The sequence below is a fragment of the Spermophilus citellus genome, assembly GCF_964194105.1.
Source record: "Spermophilus citellus genome assembly, chromosome: 2".
Lineage (NCBI taxonomy): Eukaryota > Metazoa > Chordata > Mammalia > Rodentia > Sciuridae > Spermophilus > Spermophilus citellus.
Window position 1 is genome coordinate 156365269 of NC_138183.1, and position 20559 is coordinate 156385827.

Below are 20559 nucleotides of genomic sequence, written 5' to 3' on the forward strand. Positions count from 1 at the left end.
TGAGGGGACCGGGGTGGAGGGAGGCACTCGTTCTTTTAGTACTCAAACTCTGTTAGTGTGCAGAAGAAAGAAAACATGAGCCAGGGGGCTGGGGTGGTGGCTCAGTGGTAGAGTGCTCGCCTAGCCTGCATGAGGCACTGGGTTCGATCCTCGGCACCACATAAAAACAAACTAATATATCCACCTAAAACTAAAGATACATAAATAAATAAATATTTTTTAAAAAGAAAAAAACATGAGCCAGGGCACGGTGGCACATGCCTGAAATCCCAATGCCTCAGTGGCTCTAGAGGCTAAGACAGGAGGATCACTAGTTCAAAGCCAACCTCAACAAAAGTGAGGCACTAAGCACTCAGTGAGACCCTGTCTCTAAATAAAATACAAAATAGGGATGGGGATGGGGTTCAGTGGTTGAGTGCCCCTGAATTCAATCCCCAGTATTGCCCCAAAACAAACAAACAAACATGCAAGGCATTTTGTCCAGGTAGCACATTATCTTCCTGATATGCTAGTGTGGTTTAGGAATATGGGATGAAGAGAATGTTCATTTAGTAATAACCAGTGTTCAAAATCACATGTTTACAGTGTAAAGGAACAAATAGCTGCTTGTTGGAGTTATTGTGCAAATGACTATACTAGCTGTTGGTTATATGTAGGAGCCTTGCTATTCCTTGCATTATTCCTTTTTATATTGTAGAAACAAACAAGTAGAAACTTTTGTTTGCTTAGTGAAAAAGCTAGTTGATGCCAATCAATAAGTGAATGTGTTGTTCTGCTGTAGGTTTTGTTTCAGTTTGGTCACAGGATTAGAAAGAGATTTAATGTGTCCTTGATAAGCTTGCAGTTTTTCATCATAGCTTTTGATGAGCCAGATATTATAGACCATCAGAACCATTGCTGCATATTGCTTTATAATAGGGCTTTGATTGTGTGAAACTTGAGGAAACAGAAATGCCTTGAAATTTCTATTTAACCCTCTAGAGATAGGTGGACATTCTTATCAATAAGTACAATGGCTCAATTGATAAAACTTTTTAGCTTAACGTTACCATTGTATCTTGATTTTTTTTTAATTTCCAAGAAATGTTTGGTATACCCAGTGATTTATCATGATTCCAAATCCTTTTTACTCTGTGTCATTTATTCCTTCATTCATTTAGCGCATATTTAATAAGTGCCTACCTACTACTATGCCAGGCACTGTTACTGATATGCTGTGCTTTCTGACCTTATATTGTCAGTATTTCTTTCCTTCCACATGTTTTTACTGGTGCATTATAATTGTACATAAAAGATAGGATTTGTTGTTACACGTGCATTCAAGCACACAGTATAATAATACAATTTGACCAGAATCACTTCCCAGCACTTACCCCTCCTCCCCCCTCACCCCTTTTCTCTACTGATTTCCCTTTGATTTTTATGAGATCCCCACCCCAACCTTTCTTTTCCGTATTCCTTTGTAGCTTTCACATATGAGAGAAAACATAACGATCGTTGTCCTTCTGAGTTTGACTTATCATAATGGTGTTTAGTTCCATTTTCCTGCAGATGATATAATTTCATTTTTCTTTATGGTTGAATTAAACTCCATTGTTGTATATAGACCACATTTTCCTTGTCTGTTCATGCATTGATGGACACCTAGGCTGGTTCCATAGTTTGGCTGTTGTGAATTGTGCTGCTTTAAACATGGGTATGCATGTATCATTGTAATATGGTTTAATTCTTTAGGATGAATACCAAGGAGTTGTATAGCTGGATCATATGGTGATACCATAACTATTCTTTTGAGGAATCTCTATACTGATTTCCATAGTGGTTGTACTAATTTACAATGCTCCCAACAGCTTAATAGTGTTCCTTTTCCTCCACATCCTCTGCAGAGTTTATTATTATTATCTGTATTCTTGATATATTGTCAGTATTTCTGATTAATTGTACATGTATGTATATGTTTTTAATTAGGGGCAAGTCAAAAGATGAAATGTTCTGTTTTCTTCCTTTCTGGAAAGGAACTTTTCTTAAGAGATGTTTTCTGGATGGTACTCCATTTAATTCTGTCTTTGGTTTTTCTCAGAGGCAGCCCCAAATGAAGCAGATCGGATGTTAGGAGAAGTAGAAGCACTTTCTGTTGAACTCAAACATTACATTCAAGAAGATAACTGGCGGTTTGAGCAGGAAGTAGAAGAGTGGGAAGAAGAACAGTCTTGCAAAATTCCTCAAATGGAATCCTCCACCAGCTCCACATCACAGGATTTCTCTACCTCACAAGGTATCTGAGAAGGGCATATGTCCATGTTTTAATAGCATGTAAGTTGCACACCAGACAGCCCTATGTACCCCAGCTGATCAAGCAATACTTTTATCTTTACAATGTTTCATTTATAATTGGCTTTGCATAACCAGATAGAGTAAATTTGTGACTTCAGAATGTGATTTCTGATGGATAGAAATAATATCAGAAGACTATCTGTCCTTTGTACATATAGTTTTGCTAATTTCTCAGGTTGTAAGGGAAACTATAATAGATTGATAGGTAGACTTTATGAAAGCTGTCCTCCAAAGAAGATCTTCCTTACAGAAGGATTTTGCAGGGAGTCTTCTGGGCGTAAAGAAATATGACAAAGTTGAGAGCATAATTTAACAGAATCATCAGTGGGTTTTTGCTGAAATAGCCATTTCTTGTTATCACTAGTTTCTCTTTAAAAGGTGTGTTAGAAGTGTTGTGTATTAAACTGTGTATCCATTCTGCTTGCCAGATATCTGAGTGTCCTAGTCATTATTTATCAGTGGAAGCTAATGTCTTTGTGTGGTTCTTTGTCAGACCCTCCAGCAGCCTCTTCTCATGGGGCTCGCTGCTTGTCATCTGAGCATGCTGTGATTGTGAAGGAACAAACAGCCCAGGCAATTGCAAACACAGCACATGCCTATGAGAAGAGTGGTGTAGAAGCAGCACTGAGTGAGGTAAGACTGACTAGGAGGCTGAGATTCAAGAGTGTCTGACTTTCAACAGTAAATGCCAACTGTCTCACATTTCTGTTATTCTGTGTCTCTTCTGCATTTAACCAACCCCTCTTTATTTCTCCTGTTTTTTTTTTTTTTCTTACTCTTTTTTCCATTCTGCTGCCACAGCTTAAGGAAGCTGAACCCAAGAAGCCCATGCCCCAGGAAACAAACCTTGCAGAGCAGTCAGAGCAGCCCCCAAAGGCTAATGATGCAGAGTCTGCTGCCCAGCCTAATTCTGAGGTCTCTGAAGTCGAAATTCCCAGTGTGGGAAGGATTCTGGTTAGATCTGATGCAGATGGATATAATGAGGAGGTACAAAGATGAGTGTAGGAATTAGCTGTTTGTTGTCAGTCTTATATTTCCTTCTCATGTGACAGTATACTTTTAAAAGGTGTCTGGCAGCCAGGCACGGTGGCACATGCCTGGTAATCCCAGTAGCTCAGGAGGCTGAGGCAGGAGGATCGCAAGTTCAAGGCTAGCCTGAGCAACTCATTGAGGCCCTAAGCAACTTGGCGAGACCCTGTCTCAAAGTAAAAAATAAAAAACTCTGGGGACGTGGCTCAGTGGTTAAGCATCCCTGAGTTCAATCCCTGGTACCAAAAAAGGTATCTGGAAATACAGCTAATATTTTTCATTAAAACAAATAATTGACAAGAAGTCCTATATGGTTTTGACCTTAATTACTACTTTTTAAAAGATAATTTTATTTCTACTATGCACTGTTTCTTTCTGTATGTGTATATATATTTATTCAGTATTATACTTAGGGGAACCACTTCAGAATCTAGATGGCTCAGAAAGGTAGAATTTAATTCTTATTTTGGTATTATGAATAAGAATTTCCTTCTAGGGAATTTTTATGGTTTATATTAGTCAATTGTTTTTCCTCCAAATAGAAATTTGTCCAATGAGCAAAACAAATCTGGATTAAAGTTGTTTTTGTTTTCAATTCTTTATCAAGAAAGCTATTTTCAAAGTTTTATTGAAGCAGCTGTAGAATCCCAAGGTATTCATTTTTATTACACATAAAATAGTCATGAATCCTATCTCAGATTTCCATTTTTTCCTATGGGTGTTTTGTTTTGTTTTTTTATTTTATTTTTTCCCCTAAATCATCATTGGAAGGTTTTCATTTTATAGTCATATTTGTGTAGCTCTTAGTTTCCAGACTGTTTTAATATGCCACTTATCCAACTACAGCTCTAAAGTACTTGTGTATTTAAGCTGTGTGCCCAAAGTTACAGAACTAAATTACAATTGGGTCCTAGACAGTTCCCCTCAAGAGCTATAGTTTAATTCAATTCTTCAGCAGTGCCATATTGGAGATAATTTTGGACATACATCTTCATCTTGCTCAGTTAGAAATGTATAATAGAGGAATAGCTCATCATGGGCGCTGTGTTTATGTTCTATAAGGGGCAGAGGCTATGCATGCACATAGGAATAGAGTATTGAAACTTGTATCAGTGCTGGCCAAGGAGCACACTGCTCTACTTTCTTTTAGCACTCTCTTTACCTTGCTTTCATACAGTCTTCTTTTGAACCTTTCTTTCCTTTTTCTCTCTGTTTTGTGCCCTCTTGTGGTAGGTGATGCTGAGCCCTGCCATGCAAGGGGTCATCCTGGCCATAGCTAAAGCCCGTCAGACCTTTGACCGAGATGGGTCTGAAGCAGGGCTTATTAAGGTATCTCTGTTTTGAAAATTGTAATATTTAAACCAGCTATCCTAATATTGAGGCAGTATTATAAATGTGGAGAAATGTGTTTTTTAATTTAGATCATTCAAGTGAAATATAAACCTTCCCTTCATGTCCAACTAATGAGCAAGCTATCCCACAATACTATTGGCTCCTCTCCTCTTGGCACTCACCCAGCCTGTTAGCAGTGCCACTGTCTGTTACATCTAGCCTACAGGGGCTGTTGCTTTTGTTAGTAGGTGTCCATTACTAAAACTGTAGGTGATACTGTTGCCTTTGTGATTTGGGGGCCTTATAAGAAAGTATGTCACAGCGTTAAGGTATTTGAATAAAATTTAAGATTCTTGAATTAGGTTACATTTGTATAGATTTCTAAAAACAAAAAAATCAACTCATTATTTTTTATTTTTTAAGAACTTGAAAAAAATTTCTCTTATAATTTGTGATGCTAGTTTCATCCTTTATGATATGCAGACAACTTAAAAGGTTCCCTAATTGCTTTTATAATTCCTCAATGAGAAGAATTCCTTAGCATTATCATGGAGTTATGAGATTCTCCAGACCTTAGGCATCATTTTTTGTGTGCAGAAGTCTGCAAATATACCCTTTTCTAACTATAAATTCTGTCTTTAATAGGCATTCCATGAAGAATACTCGAGGCTCTACCAGCTTTCTAAAGAGACACCTACCTCGCACAGTGACCCTCGACTCCAGCATGTCCTTGTCTACTTTTTCCAAAATGAAGCACCCAAAAGAGTAGTAGAACGAACCCTTTTGGAACAGTTTGCAGATAAAAATCTTAGCTATGATGAAAGGTGAGAAGGGTGTACTCAGGTGATTCAGCCTCCGTCTATATTAGGAAGAGGTTTGGCCTGGCACCCATTCATTACTTGGTTAACTTTCTCCCATGCAGATCAATCAGTATTATGAAGGTGGCTCAGGCTAAACTAAAGGAAATTGGTCCTGATGACATGAACATGGATGAGTATAAGGTGAAGTCTTTTTTTTTTTATTTCACCATTACAGCAAAACTATTTATTCTGAAGGCAAATGGTACCTGAGGCAAAATTAACAATTTTGTATTATCACAGACTGGACTTGTTTCTCTCCCCACCACAGAATCAGGAAAGAATAGATAAACAGTCTTTACTTACCCTCAGAATAGAGGTCTCTCTATTTCCATACTCCTTTTAGAATGATGCAGTTTCATTTCCTTTTAAGTACCTACTTGAGCCTTGTAGGCAATAAAATTTCTTGAAAAGACGCTTTCGGATTTTAAAAAATGGCTGTTTTCTAATATGTATCAAAATACATACAGCTATAATTTTTTTTAAAAAGTCATTGTATTCTAAGAAACTATTCTACCACCAAAGTATGCTTGTCTCACACTAAGCATGAGGTGGTTCTGTGTGACGTGCAATAGCCTTGTACTTTGATCCTCCCTGGATGGTCTCATCAGGACTTTTTCATACGCTTGTTGGAAATTCAGAGAATAAATTCTAAAGCTCATGTGAAATATTTCTGTTCCTCAGTGAAAGAAATAGAACGTTTAAAACTAAGGTCAGTGGTAGACTTTTATTCCAAATGTTGAGTAGTTTTCTCTTTTTCTTTATTTCTTTGCAGTATTGAGGAGTTAACCCAGGGGTGCTCTACCATTGAGCTATAACCCCAGTCCTTTTTTTTTTTTTTTTTTTTAATTTTGAAACAGGTGTCTCTAAGTTGCCCAGGCTGTCATCAAACTTAAATTTCTTCTGCCTCAGCCTCCTGGGTGGCTGGACTTATAAGAGTGTGCCATTGTGCCCAGCCTTGAATAGGGTTTTATATAAAAGTTGTATTTGTTGTTTTGGACGTGGCCAAATGTGCTCAATAAATATTTGTACTGAATTTAAAACTCAGTGTGGGAAATGCAGCAGTAGAGTACTGAGATCAAATCATTAATAACTGTCATTCCTTTTCAGAAGTGGCATGAAGATTATAGTTTGTTTCGAAAGGTGTCTGTGTATCTCCTAACAGGACTGGAACTGTATCAAAAAGGAAAGTATGTTGTTGGCCTTTGATTTTATTAAAAACTTGGTCAGGACACTGTTACTTGCTGATGCTCACCTAGAGTCACAGCCATGACCTTCCTCGTCACACATTAATGCACTGCATCACTTTTTCTGGTGCTTCACTTCAGTTTTGCTGTGAACATCACACATTTAATTTCATTCTTCAAATAAGCATAAATTTACTAGTAAAGTGATACATAGTGCCATTTTGTTTTGGTGGTGCTGGGGATTGAACCCAGAGCCCCTGCATGTGGCCAAATGCTTACCATTGAGTCACATCCCCAGTTTCCCAGACTTTCTCTGTGACAAATAAGAATGTACTCAGAACATTAATGAATTTTTGAAGTTGTCATGTACCCCAGTGAGCATCTAGTTCCCTTCTTTGATTTAGAAAGAGGAAAAACAGAGACCTAGAGAAGTTTCCAGATTTGCCTTGGGTTTCTTGACAAATTTTTAGAAGAGCTGAGGATGGCCATGGTTCTTGGCCCAGAGGCTCCTCTTAGTATATCAAGCTGAGCTCATCTTTAAGATTTTTCTATAATTGCAACCAAGTAGATTCTTGTATTAAGAAACAGTTGGGTCTAATCCCTAAATTTTGGTGGAGAAGAACTCAGCTGTGGTTTATCTCCTGTTTTCTAAGGTACCAAGAAGCACTGTCCTACCTGGTGTACGCCTACCAGAGCAATGCTGCTCTGCTAATGAAGGGGCCCCGCAGGGGGGTGAAGGAGTCAGTGATTGCTTTGTACCGAAGAAAATGCCTTCTGGTTTGTACTCTTTGTGAAGCCTTAAGAAGATGTGTGAATGTGTGTGTGTGTTTATCTCTGCTGTTGGAACCATGGTGAGATATAACTTAAACAAGAATTATCTCTAGCAGTTTTGGATTTTTTTTTCCCAATTCTTGTGAGCAGTTTTACATTGGGACAGGTTCTTTTATAATACCTTAAGTGAATATCATTCTTCAACCTGTAATAGAAGTTAAGATGAGAGCCAGCTGTCCCTTTTTGTGCCCTTCCTGTGTGCCTGCATTGTGGTTTTGATGGCCTTACTTCCCTGCTACATGGTAAGTTCACTGAGCAGAGAGACTTTTCTTATTCAGCTGTTTTCCTCGAGACTGACACATAGAGTGCATGTGTGGTATTTTTTTCTACTGTTCCCTACTAAGCTAACAGATGAAAGTTTTAGGGATTCCACAGGGGTTTTTTGTTTGTTTGTTTTGTTTTTGTTTTTTCTTTTTTTTAAGGTAAGAAGCATAATAATTAGTCCTACTCTCATGCTGGCATCATTGTGATATACCAGTTAAAACTAAACCTACTCTGGCCTGTTTTGCATTCAGCAACACAGAAAGGCAGATCTAATCAATACCCTCTGCCTACCCAAGGGTGCATACCCTGCTCATCCTTCAGAGAACTATTGAGGGTCTTGCCTTCTGATTGTGTGCTTGTGTTCATTTTCCCTAATACCCAGGAGTTTGGCCCTTGACAAGTAGGCCATCATTCCTACCACTGTCTGATCTTCTTAATAACAAGCAGAGGATGCTAAATCATGACATGTTCATCTCACCAGTTTCATTTTCTGATTTATACTTTGTTTTCTGTATCAGTTATAGGTGTGACATGCTACTTTGAAACTGGAAAAGGGGGCACGAAAATTTGACAGATCTGAATTTTATTAGAGCCAATGCTTTTATAACACAGATTAACATCTTAAACATCCTATGCAGCTTACAGAGTAACACAGTAACAGGGATTTAGTCTTATTCATTACTGGCTTTCAGCCCCTAAATATATCAGAATCACATAGGGAGCTTTCATATGTAGTTATTATTCAGGTCCCTCCCCAAACAGTTAAACCAGAATTCTAGGGAGGGGCCTGCTCATTGGTGTGTCTTCTGCAGATGATTCTGATGCTTAGTGGAGATTGAGAACTATTAAATTAGTCTTTTGGTATAAGCAGATATTAAGCATGACCTTGACATATAAGTTTAGGTTAGCAGATCACTAACTAGATTGCATTAGAATCACTTGGAGAACTTTTATTATAAAATCCTGATGCCCCAGTCACTCACATGCTAATTAAATCAGCATATTTGGCCTGGGAACCAGGCATCAGTGGTCCTTCTGCCCTGGTACTAGGGATTGAACCTAGGGGTGCTCTACCACAGAGCTACATCTCTAGCCTTTTTAAATTTTATTTTGAAACATGATCTTGCTCAGTCTCCCAGGTTGGCCTCAAACTTGGGATCTTCCTGTCTCAGCCTTCCCAGTAGCTGGGATTACAGACATGTGCCACTGTGCATGGCAGCATCAGTGTTTTTTAAAGATCCGTAGGTGATTCCATTGTGCAGTAAAATGTGGGAACTACTTGTTTAAACTCTTACTAAATAAATATTTATCTTTTTCAGACTTTATCTCCCCCTACTCTGTATTTTATCTGTAGGAGCTGAACGCCAGAGCGGCTTCTCTCTTTGAAACAAATGATGACCACTCTGTAACAGAAGGCATTAATGTGATGAATGAGTTGATAATTCCCTGCATTCACCTTATTATTAATAATGACATCTCCAAGGATGATCTGGATGCTATTGAGGTCATGAGAAACCATTGGTGTTCTTACCTTGGGCAAGATATTGCAGGTGTGTTGGCACCTATAATAATTTCTATGGTTTTAGGAATTCTACAAATTTCTATGGTCAGGTTTTAGCACTGGGTGTTAAGCCCTTTAGGATGTTGGAACTCACCGGCATGTGAGTTAAGTGGATCTGCTGTATGGAAATCCGAGGTGTGAGTCTGGGCTCTTAATTTTTCCTGTGGCTTGAAGTTATAAGACACAAACTGTGATGACCTCAAGACTAATAAATTAGTATGCAGACCCATCCTTTTAATATTTGCAGTTTACTTAGGCCATGTGTAAGCTTTACTTAATGTAGTGTATAGACAATGGTGTATTTTAAGCATTTGAAAGAAAATAGCACCATTATCTGTATGATACAGGGTATCATATCCACTTTCTCAAATTTTAAAAGTACACTTGATTAGAAGACCTGTCCACAATAAAGTGAATATGTGGTATAACTGCCAACAACACATAGCTTACAGCAGTATATTTGGTATATTTGGCAGGTAGATCTTTGTTCCTGATTGTTCTAAAGGAATCAATGTTTGTTGTTAGCTTTGAACTTTGAGATTGGGTAATGAGCTGTCTGAAGACCTTACCATATAGTTGTAGGCTTATTATTTTTTACTTGGAGATGTAGTTAACTCTATGTGTGACCATCTATTTTACAGAAAATCTGCAGCTGTGCTTAGGGGAGTTTCTGCCCAGGCTTCTGGATCCTTCTACAGAAATCATCGTCTTAAAGGAGCCTCCAACTATTCGACCCAATTCTCCTTATGACCTTTGTAGCAGATTTGCAGCTGTCATGGAGTCAATTCAAGGAGTTTCAGCTGTGACAGTGAAATAAGCTCACTTATGTTCAAGGCTTGCTGTGGTCTCTGGCTGCCTACCTATTATGGTCAGAGTCACACTGTTCACCTGGGGAAAGGGATTAAGTGGTCGAGTAATATTCGGTTTCACACCCCACCCATGTTGTGCATTTAAAGGAGGATTAAAGATAAAATTGCACTTTTTAGGTACAGAATCATGAAAGCTATTTCACCAAGATAAGACAGGAACCAGGTATTAAAGTATTGAGTTATGCCTGAAGACCTGAAATGCCTTTGAACTATAATGCTTGGGCTTTTCTAAGCCTCTTGTCTCTTTTCAAATTATTCTAAAGGCCTAAATATTTTTGACAGCAGAACATAAGAGTGACTCATCAGACCCCCAAACCAAATGAACAGCTACTATTTTATCAAATCCAAATGACATTTAAAAATGCTAAACTACAAGAAAGTAGTAATGTTGCTTGGCTTTTGACAGGGGATGATAAAATGTGTTGCTGATGAACCTCTCTACCCTTTTACATGTGGGTAGAATATAAGGTCACATGGCAGTAAGATGCCAAAAAGTCAAAGGAAAACTGCCTCTCCTTCCTTTCTTCTCTGTCTCTCATATTTTTAAATAAACCAGAAAACCTCATACTCAGTCCTGAGAGAATGAAAGAAAAGCAACTGAGGACTTTGACAGAATAGCATTGTGAAGCTTGATTAAAGATAGCGTTTTTAATAGTTGTTAAACATTTAGGCAGAGTTTTCTGGTATCTGAAAATTGTCAAGAAGGATCGTCTAAGGCTGCTGCCTAAGACTAATAAGAACACTTTGTTTGATTCCTCTTTTTTTGCTTTTAAAAACTAAGGAATGTGGATTTGTAAAAAGAAAAAGAATATCTATCTATATATATGTATATGTAGAGAGAAAACTGTTTTTAAAGGACTTTTAATTGGGAATTATGTTTTAACAAATTTTAAAAATTAAGGGAGGAATCATGGGAGGGAAGAACACTTAATACAACTATGCAGATTTTATAAATGTGCAATAAAGTATTTGTTTTACCTTTGGTGTGCAGTATGACCCTTATTTAAATACATTTTTCCATTTTGAAAATGGATGGACTCTGTAAACATTTCAATTTTTCTTCTTTAAAAGAAAAGGGCAGATTAAAAAGTTGAGAAACTCAGGCTGAGGTTGTGGCTCAGAGGTAGAGCACTTGCCTACCATGCGTGAGGCACTGGGTTTTATCCTCAGCACCCCATAAAAATAAAATATTGTGTCCACCTATAAGTAAAAAAAATAAATATTAAAAAACATAATAGAGTTGAGAAACTTGATGGGTCAGGAGGTGCCAGCATTTGAAAGAGCAAATGCATTCAGTTCCTGAGCAGAACCTTCTCATGTCATTTGCCCATTTGCATTGCAGATGAATGTGTAAGCATAGTCACTTTGTAATTTGTTAAGTTCTAGAATGAAAAAACATTTTTTTCTTAAAACTGAATTTCTTGTGCGTGACATATTGGCTCATTAGCATCTCAAGTTCAAAGCCAGCCTCAGCAACTTGGCAAGACCCTAAACAACTTAGTAAGATCCTGTCTCAAAATAAAAAGGACTGGGGATGTGATTCAGTGGTTAAATACCCTTGGGTTCAATCTATAGTTCCAAAAAAAAAAAAAAAAAAACCCTGAATTTCTTAGTAGTGGCCCATCTTTTAAGATATTCAGAAGAGCTTTTGTGTTTTCCAGTTCCTCATAAAGGTTTGTTTCAAGGGAAGTTATCTTACCCATTTTACTATTTGAAATCCTATTCACCACCCTTTGCCTTTCACTTATTAATCCCTGTCATTATTAAGTACTGTATGCAAAGTGCTTCAGTGATATTTGCCCTGGGCTGGGCATGGTGGTACACACCAGTAATCCCAGTCATTCAGGGACTGAGGCAGGAGAATTACAAGTTAAAGGCTAGTGTGGGCAATTTTAGTGAGACTCAGCCTCAGAATAAAATATGCAAATCCTTGGCATATAGCTCAGTAGCAGCAACCCTGGGTTCAATCTCCAGTACCATAAAGTCATAAATATATACATAAAATAACAAACCTGTGATGATGGTAGGTAGGTACCATGGTTTTCCAAGGTTAGAATACTAATCGTTGGTGTGTCTGTCTTCATCATCTGTTCTTTTAACAACTGTTAGTTGTGCATGTTGTAAAATACTTCGTCTTGTCCTTTTTGTTTGTTAATTATTTCCTGGTCAGCTGTTGAAAATCTACATTTGGCCAAGAAAGGAACACACAGATGGTGTAGTTTCTGTTGCTCCCTCTCTGTTTTCTTTGGATCCACTCAGACCACCAGAGGGAGTGCTGACACCATTTTTTTTTTTCCAAAATAGCTGACTGCCTTTGGGTAGAGAGCATCGTTTCCTACAGGCTCCACAAATTAAGGTCTCAGATAGTTTTTTACCATCCTCACACAACTTTTACATTTTTTTAAGCATTAGAAAAAAGGGCAAGGGGAAGGAGAGCATGAGGAGGATGAAGAAGCAGTTTACAAGCCCTTAACCTAAAATTGAGTTTGAGCAGAATATTGGACTGCAACATAGATCCCCTTTAGACTAGGTTTGCGTTTTCCACAGTTAACTGGGATTACAATCCTCTTGTTTGATTTTGCTATCTTCAAGAAGTGGGAAGCATTTAAACAAATTTTTAACTTGTTCACTTCAGGAAAGAAGTCCAGGTAGATGCATAATAGCTATTTTGGTTTAGATATGTGGTAACCCCAAAAGAGCATGCAAGAATTTTCGGCAAAACAATAAGTGAACAAGAGGCAGAAAATGGATGTAAAGCCAGGCATGTAAGTGCGGACTTGCAATCCCAGTGACTTGGGGGTGGGTGGGGTGGGGGGCTGAAGCAGGAGGATCACAAGTTCTAGGCCAACCTCAGCAACTTAGACCCAGTATTAAAATTTAAAAAAAAAAAGGATTGGGGATACAGCTCAGAGGTAGAGTACCCCTGGGTTTGAATTTCTGTACCATAAAAAGCAAAAAGGGAATTATATGGAGAATTGTGAATGTAGCAGGGATAGAAGAGGGAATTAATTGAACCAGAATTCATGAAGCTATAGTTGATTAATTTTCATTGTTCAATATATTGTATTTCATTATATGAGTACATCTCAAAATTGTACAAATTGTCATTTGTGTTATTACCAGATTTTGGTTATTATGCATGATGCTACCAAAAACCATTCAAATATATCTTTTGATGCACACAAAAATGTATTTCTGTTGGTACAAAATTAGGAGTGGAATTACTTGTTCATAGGAATATCTGGATACAGATATATCTTTATAAGGTACTGCCAATTTTTCAAAGTGAGTATACCAAATTAAGTTCCCACCAGCAGTTCATGATTTCCAGTTGTTCCATATCCTTGTCAACATTTTGTCAGAATTTTTAAGTTTAGCAATTCTGATGTTCTGTGATGTCTCGTGGCTTTATTTTGAACTTTCCTACATACCAGTGATCTTGTGCATTTCTTTATTTACTTATTGTCCTTTAGTCATTATCTTTGTGAAGTACCTAGTAGGTTTTTTTTGTTTTTTTTTTTTTTTTTTTGCCTCTTGTTGTTTGTCTTTTTTTTTTATAGTATTCTTTTTCTTTTTATTTTAACTCAGGGGCACGCAGCCACTGAGCCACATTCCCAGTCCTATTTTGTATTTTATTTAGAGACAGGCTCTCACTGACTTGCTTAGCATCTTGCAGTTGTTGAGACTTTGAACTTGAGATTTTCCTGTCTCAGCCTCCTTAGACACTGGGATTGCAGGTGCATGCCACCATGCCTAGCTGCATGCATTCTTCTGGTTGCAAAAATTTTAATGGTTGTATATGTTGCATGTATTATCTCCCACTCTGTGGCTTTTACCTCTTGGTGTCTTTTGATTAAAATAATTTTGATATTAATGTAGCCCACTTTATTAGTCTTTTTAAAAAATATTCTTTTTAAAAAATATTCTTATTTTGTTTGTTTAGGTTTTGTTTTTTTTATGTGGTGCTCAGGATCGAACATGCATGCTAGGCAAGCACTCTACCACTGAGCCACAACCCCAGCCACTTGTCTTTTGCTTCATGATTAGTGCTTATCTTGTCATGTTGAAGAAATTATTGCTCAAGGTCATGAAGATATTCTGGATTTTCATTTTGAAATTTCACTTTTTGCTTTTCACATTTAATTGATTGACCCCGCATGAAAAACACTTTCCTTTTCCCAGTGCTCTACACTGCCATTTTTATCGTAAGTCTCTAAAGTCTTTGTTCTTTTTTTGAGTTCTTTTATCTATTCCATTAGCCAATTTGTGTACTGTACCAATACAATAAGTTTTGATTTCCAATATCATAAATTCTCCAGTTTTTTACTTTTTCAAGATTGTCTTGACTAATGTTGGTCTTTTACATTTCCATATAAATTTTAGGATTGGTTTCACAACAGCACACTCAAATATCTAGAGATTTTGATAAGGTTTATGATGATTAGATAATGTGGGGAGAATTGAGATTCTGGTGTTGATGTCTGCTGATATATTTGTGTGTGTGTGTGTGAGTGATACTGGGGATTGGAGATTTGAACCCAGGTGTGCTGTACCACTGAGCTCACTAAATTGCCTAGGCTGACCTCGAACTTGTGATCCTTCTTGCTCAGTCTCCCAAGTCACTAGAGTTTTAGGTGTATGGTGCTATGCCTGGCTAGGTTTTCTTAATTTCTACATAAAGGACTTCCACATCTTCCAACAGACTTATTCTTAGGCTTTTGATGATTTTCAAGCTTTTGTAAATGTCATTTTAAAAATTAAATTCTTGCTGGGCATGGTGATGTACTCCTGTAATTCCAGAGGCTGGGTTGGCTGAGGCAGGAGGGTAGTAAATTCAAAGCCATCCTCAGCAAAAGCAGGGCACTAAGCAACTAAATGAGACCCTGTGTCTACAAAAAATAGAGCTGTGGCTGTGGCTTAGTGGTTGAGTGCCCCTGAATTCAATTCCTGGAACTCAAAAACAACAAAAACATTTCTTTCTCTGGTGGTCTAGTGCTTCAAATTTTTAAATTACTTTTTTTTTTTTTTTTTTGGTCCAGGGGACTGAATCCAGGGGTTCTTTGCCACTGAGCTACATCCCCAACCCTTTTTATTTTGAATTTGGATCTCGCTAAGTTGCTTAGGGTCTCACTGAATTGCTGAGGCTGGCCTTGAACTTGAAATTCTCCTGCCAAGCAGCTGGAATTACAGGCAAAAATTGCATTCTTTATTTTATTTATTTATAAGCAGTGTTGAGGATCGAACGAACCCTGTGCCTCACACATTCTAGGCAAGTGCTCCACCACTGAGCCACATCCCCAGCCCCAAAATTGTGTTCTTTATTATTTCTTGCTGGTATCTAGAAACAAATTGATGTTACTGTATCATCTCTGCATCCAATGATCTTTTTTTTTTTTTGAGAAATAAATGTTTATTTTGGCTCATCCAATGATCTTGATAAATTAAGTTGCTCTAATAATTTATCTGTAGATTTTTAAATATTTCTTTTATACACAACTGTGTTATCTGTGAATGGTGATATTTATTTTGAATTCTTACAACTCTTTATTTATTTTTCTTGCCTGATCACACTTTGGTACAATGCTGAACAGAAATGGTGATGATCTTTGCTCTGTTCAACATTAAGTAGGATTGCTGTAAATTCCACTTGCTAGGTAAAGAAAGATCCATCTATTCCTAGTTTGCTGAGTGTGTTTTTTTAATCTTAAGTTTTTTAAAAAGTTGAAAAAAAAGTCTTGAATTTTGTCAAATGCTTTATGTACATATAGATAGAATTAATTTTCCAATATTTTGTTACTATTTGAATTATATTTATTGATTTCAAATTTAAATCAACCATGCATTGTCAGAATAATCTGGATTTGATCATGATTGTTTTTATATGTAGGTAGAATTTTGCTTAGGACCTCTATATATTCTTGAGAGAGAGTGGCCTTTCATTTTATTCTCATAATGTTCTTGTCATGGTTTTGGTATCAAGATTATTTTGGCCTTACTGAATGAGTTGGGTGAGTTTGGATAAAATAGGGGTTCTTTCTTCAGTGTCTGGGAGCATTCATTATTATTATTATAGGCTGAAGCCAGCTCAGCCTACAATAATTGTCATTGTGTGTTTTGTGGGAATGCAAAATTATGGATTCAGTTTATTTGATATTTATATACACACACATATATTGGGTTTTTGATTTTTTTAAATTCCTCTTGAATCTGTTGTGGAAAATTTTTTAGAAATTCATTCATTTCATCCAAAATTATAATTAACAAAGTTTATAATAGCATGAAGTGTGTGTGTGTGCATATGTGTCTTTATGTGTGTTTTAAGAACTAGGGGTTTTTAAAAATATTTTGTTTTTTAGTTGTTGGTGGACACACAATATCTTTATTTCATTTTTATGTGGTGCTGAGGATCAAACCCAGTACCTCACACGTGCTGGGTGAGCGCTCTACTGCTGAGCCACAACCCCAGCCCAGTGACTAGGGTTTTTGTGATGTTTCTCTTTCATTGCTGATACTGGGTGATTTATATCTTCTTGCTTTTCTTTTTGGTTAGTATTTTTAGGGGTTTATTAATCTTTTCAAATAACCACGTATTGCTTTGTTTATTTTTCTCTTGAATACAATCCTGCTTTTTTAATCCAAAACTCTTCAGCACTTGTTTTTAATCTTGGCTGCCAATGTAGAATCAGCTGTGTCACTTTAAAAACACAGCTGCCAAGGTCTCAACCCTACAGATTTGGATATGTCTTAGATTTGGACTGGGCCCTTAACGCTGTTAAGTTATTTGTATGTTTGTTTATTTTTTGGTACCTGATTGAACACTGAGCCACATCCCCAGCCCTACTTTGTATTTTATTTAGAGACAGGGTCTCACCGGGTTGCTTAGCGCCTCCCATTGCTGAGGCTGGCATCCTCCTGGTATAGCTTCCTGAGCCCCTGGGATTATAGGCGTGTGCCACTGTGTCCAATTGCTATACTGTTAAGTTTAAAAAAAAAAAAGTCACTGGTGATTCTGATACACAATTGAGAACCACTCCTTCATAGAACTTTTTTGCCCACTAAGAAAGTGACTTTTGTGTTGTCATCCTCACTGAATTCTGTGGTTTTATAAAAGGTCTACAAATCAGGTGTGATGATACATTCCTATAATCCTAGAAACTTGGGAGGCTGAGGCAGGAAGATGCCAAGTTTGAGGTCAGCCTCAGCAACTTAGAGACCCTGTCTTAAAATAAAAAGTGAAAATATATTGGGGGCGGGTACTGGGAATTGATCCCAGTGGCATTTTACCACTGAGCTACATCCCCAACCCTTTGTATTTTCCATTTTATGAAGGAGTCTCACTGCATTGCTGAGACTGGCCTTGAACTTGTGGTCCTCCTACCTCTGCCTTTAGAGTAGTTGGAATTACAGAAGTGTGCCACCATGCCTGGCCCCTTTAAGTTTTATAGTTTTTGACTTGATGTATTTTATCTTATGCACATTCTTCATGTTAAACTTGACTTTGATGGAAACAGAAAAATGAATCATTTTGTATATAATTAAACTTTATAATTGTCATAAATGTACAGTTCCTTAGGTTCAAAGTCTAAACTATTCAGTCATGATATTACTTTTTCCTGAGCCTAGAAAGTAATTCTCTATGTTCTCTGCCCCTTCACCTCCCATCCTGCATTCTTTTTTAAATAGTTGAACAATCAAGTGACATAGGAATCTACAAGAGAGAGTAGAGCTGGTTTAAGAGATATTTTAAGGGCATTTCTATGTCTTTCTTGAGCACACTTGATTGCACATTGCCTATTAGGTTGTCAGCTGGTCATGACAACACTTAAGCTCTCTCTGTTGACCATTAGGCCAATAGAATCTGTTTAAGAACTCCAGGTCCCACATGGCAAAATCTGGTCTCTTCCTTCTAAAAAATAAAATAAGTAAACCTGGATTGCCCCTGTTATACCAGCAGGACAAGAAGTTGTGATGATAAATAATGAAGAGTAAATTAACTCTGAATACCGTTAGGAGATAGAAGCAGTCTAAAGATTTTAGGTTACTTGGAATTGATAAGTGGACACAAAAGTACCCAGAAGCTGCCTGAAGTGAGCTTTGAAAATTAAATATGTTGGTCCTGGTATTAATAGCATTCATGAATGGCCAGTTTTTCTATCTAGTCCTGATGGTGGGCTGGAAGTATCACTGCTTGCTGAATGTAATCTTTCTAGATTAGTATTTAGATTTTTAACAAAGAGAATCCCAGTGATAACCTGAAAGTAGTACAGTCTTAAGTCATCTTCTTGTTTTATTTATGTGTTTTTTATTTAATTTATTTTAATTAGGTATATATGACAGCAGAATGCATTTTGATTCATTGTACACAGTTGCAGCACAACTTTTCATTTCTCTGGTTGTACGTGATGTAGTGTCACACCATATGTGCAGTCATACATGTACCTAGGGTAATGATGTCCTTCTTGTTCCACCATCTTGAGACAGGGTCTTGCTATGCTGCCCAAGCTGGCCCTGAACTTCTCGTTTCAAGTTATTCTCCAGTGTCAGCCTCCTGAGTAGCTGGCAGTACAGGTATGAGCCATTCTACCCAGCTATGAAGTCATGTTGACTCTACTTAAGGAACAGACAGAACTCATTCATGAATTAAGCAGTTTTATAGCTTTCCTTTATAAAACTACAGGATCCATGTTTGTTTTAAGATGTGGTTCTATGGCAAGTATAGTGACATTAGAATCTGAGACAGCTTAGTTTAAATACTGGCTAAAACTGTTTTTCTGGTCTATCAAACAGTAAAATACTTACCAAGTTGTTTTTGTTTTTGTAGGGTTAAAGGAAAGAACAGAAATAACAATTACTCAGTGTAAAGTAGAGCTCCAGGTGCAATCCTCACAGGGAAATTCATCATGGGGCAAGAATTTTAAGGGTTGTCCTGACCTGCATAGGACATTATGCATGAATGATTGGGGCATAATGTAGATGTCCACAAGATTATGGGCCTCTGGAGAATGGATGTGTTCATATTAATCAACCTGATTGAAAGGGTTATTATTGAAGGGTTTGGGGATCACGCTGGATATAAAAATTTTGGAATATCGTCGGATTCCTTTCCTACTTTAGATATATTTTTCTTTAATCATTTAATTGAATGGCCTGGACTTAGAATATGATGCATCACTGCTACCTTCAAGATGGTCTTTTGGATTTACCTTCTATTTCCTTTGACAGCATCTCAAGAATATCTCATAGCTTTATCTTCATATATGAGTATGAAAATGATTATTTTTGTGTATTATAAAGTTTAGACCAGGGTACATCCAAAGTTCACTCTCACCCATTTGTTTTAGAGCTTCCCGTCTCTAGTCTAGGCCTTACCCTGAAGTTGAGGCAAGAGCAGTAAGGAAGGAGTCATAAGCTCTCTCCCACTTTCCTCCATTCCCTCTTCTTACCCCCAGTTTGGTTCCCCTAGACCTGGGGGAGAAGAGTTTATGGGAGAAGAAGGCAAAGGACTTTAAAAAACCTTTTTCAGGGCTGAGGCTGTAGGTAAGTGGCAGAGTACTTGCCTACCATGCATGAGGCATTGGGTTCCATCCTTAGCACCACATAAAAATAAACAAAATAAAGGCATTCTGTCCATCTACAACTACCAAAAAAATTTTTTAAATTTTTTTTCAAAAACTTTATAATTAACCCTTGATCCAGTGTCCTTTGGTAGGAAGCCAGTGATTAACTCTTGTAGTATAGGAGGTTTTGAGGACGCTTCAGAGAACCCTGTAGAAAACTTCCACACTCTATTCCCTGACACCTTTGGGGCTTTCTGGCTGGTCTTACATTGTCTCTCAGCTCTAGTCCCCTTCTCCTTCCATAGTCCCCTAGGACAATATTGCTGGAACTCCCTTCCTCAGAGTCCACTTACGCTGTGGAATGCTCACCTCACCCCAGTAAGAGGCAGAGCACTGCCACTATCCTGCTCCAGCAAGCCTCAGTGGGTCCACCACCTCAGTGGTGCTCAGGCACCTATTTCTGGGCCTTTACATCTCAAGTCAGGCGTTCCCAAGAACTTTGGTGAACTCCATTCTGGTGGCAGTAGGAATGGGCCCAGAGTTTCTGCAGCTTGGTGGCAGTGGGATGGGGTATCAGGCTTCCTTCCTGGGAACAACACTATTCAGGTAATTCTTTTGAGGTATGTCTACCCCATTCCTCATGGGGAAGGCACAGAACATCATAATACTCTCAACTCTTATGAATCCCCTTCCTATAATTCTCCCTTAATGAACCTGGATGCATTTCTTTCATAGGCT

General features: G+C 37.7%; 1 protein-coding gene across 7 annotated transcripts in view; it reads left to right on the forward strand.

Moving 5' to 3' along the window:
• Window positions 1-11001, forward strand: part of USP28 (ubiquitin specific peptidase 28) — a 62986-nt gene extending 51985 nt beyond the window's left edge. The window contains exons 17-26 of one of the 7 annotated variants that reach the window (XM_081265778.1): window positions 2081-2275; window positions 2828-2967; window positions 3136-3321; window positions 4597-4692; window positions 5341-5519; window positions 5618-5696; window positions 6663-6742; window positions 7393-7516; window positions 9189-9384; window positions 10037-11001. In XM_081265778.1, coding sequence (XP_081121904.1) covers window positions 2081-2275; window positions 2828-2967; window positions 3136-3321; window positions 4597-4692; window positions 5341-5519; window positions 5618-5696; window positions 6663-6742; window positions 7393-7516; window positions 9189-9384; window positions 10037-10212 — 1451 coding nt within the window. In that variant the 3' untranslated portion in view covers window positions 10213-11001. The remainder of the gene's footprint in view (window positions 1-2080; window positions 2276-2827; window positions 2968-3135; window positions 3322-4596; window positions 4693-5340; window positions 5520-5617; window positions 5697-6662; window positions 6743-7392; window positions 7517-9188; window positions 9385-10036) is intronic. The other 6 variants (XM_081265780.1, XM_081265779.1, XM_081265781.1 and 3 more) reach the window with 6 other exon arrangements.
• The last annotated feature ends 9558 nt before the right edge of the window (window positions 11002-20559 follow it).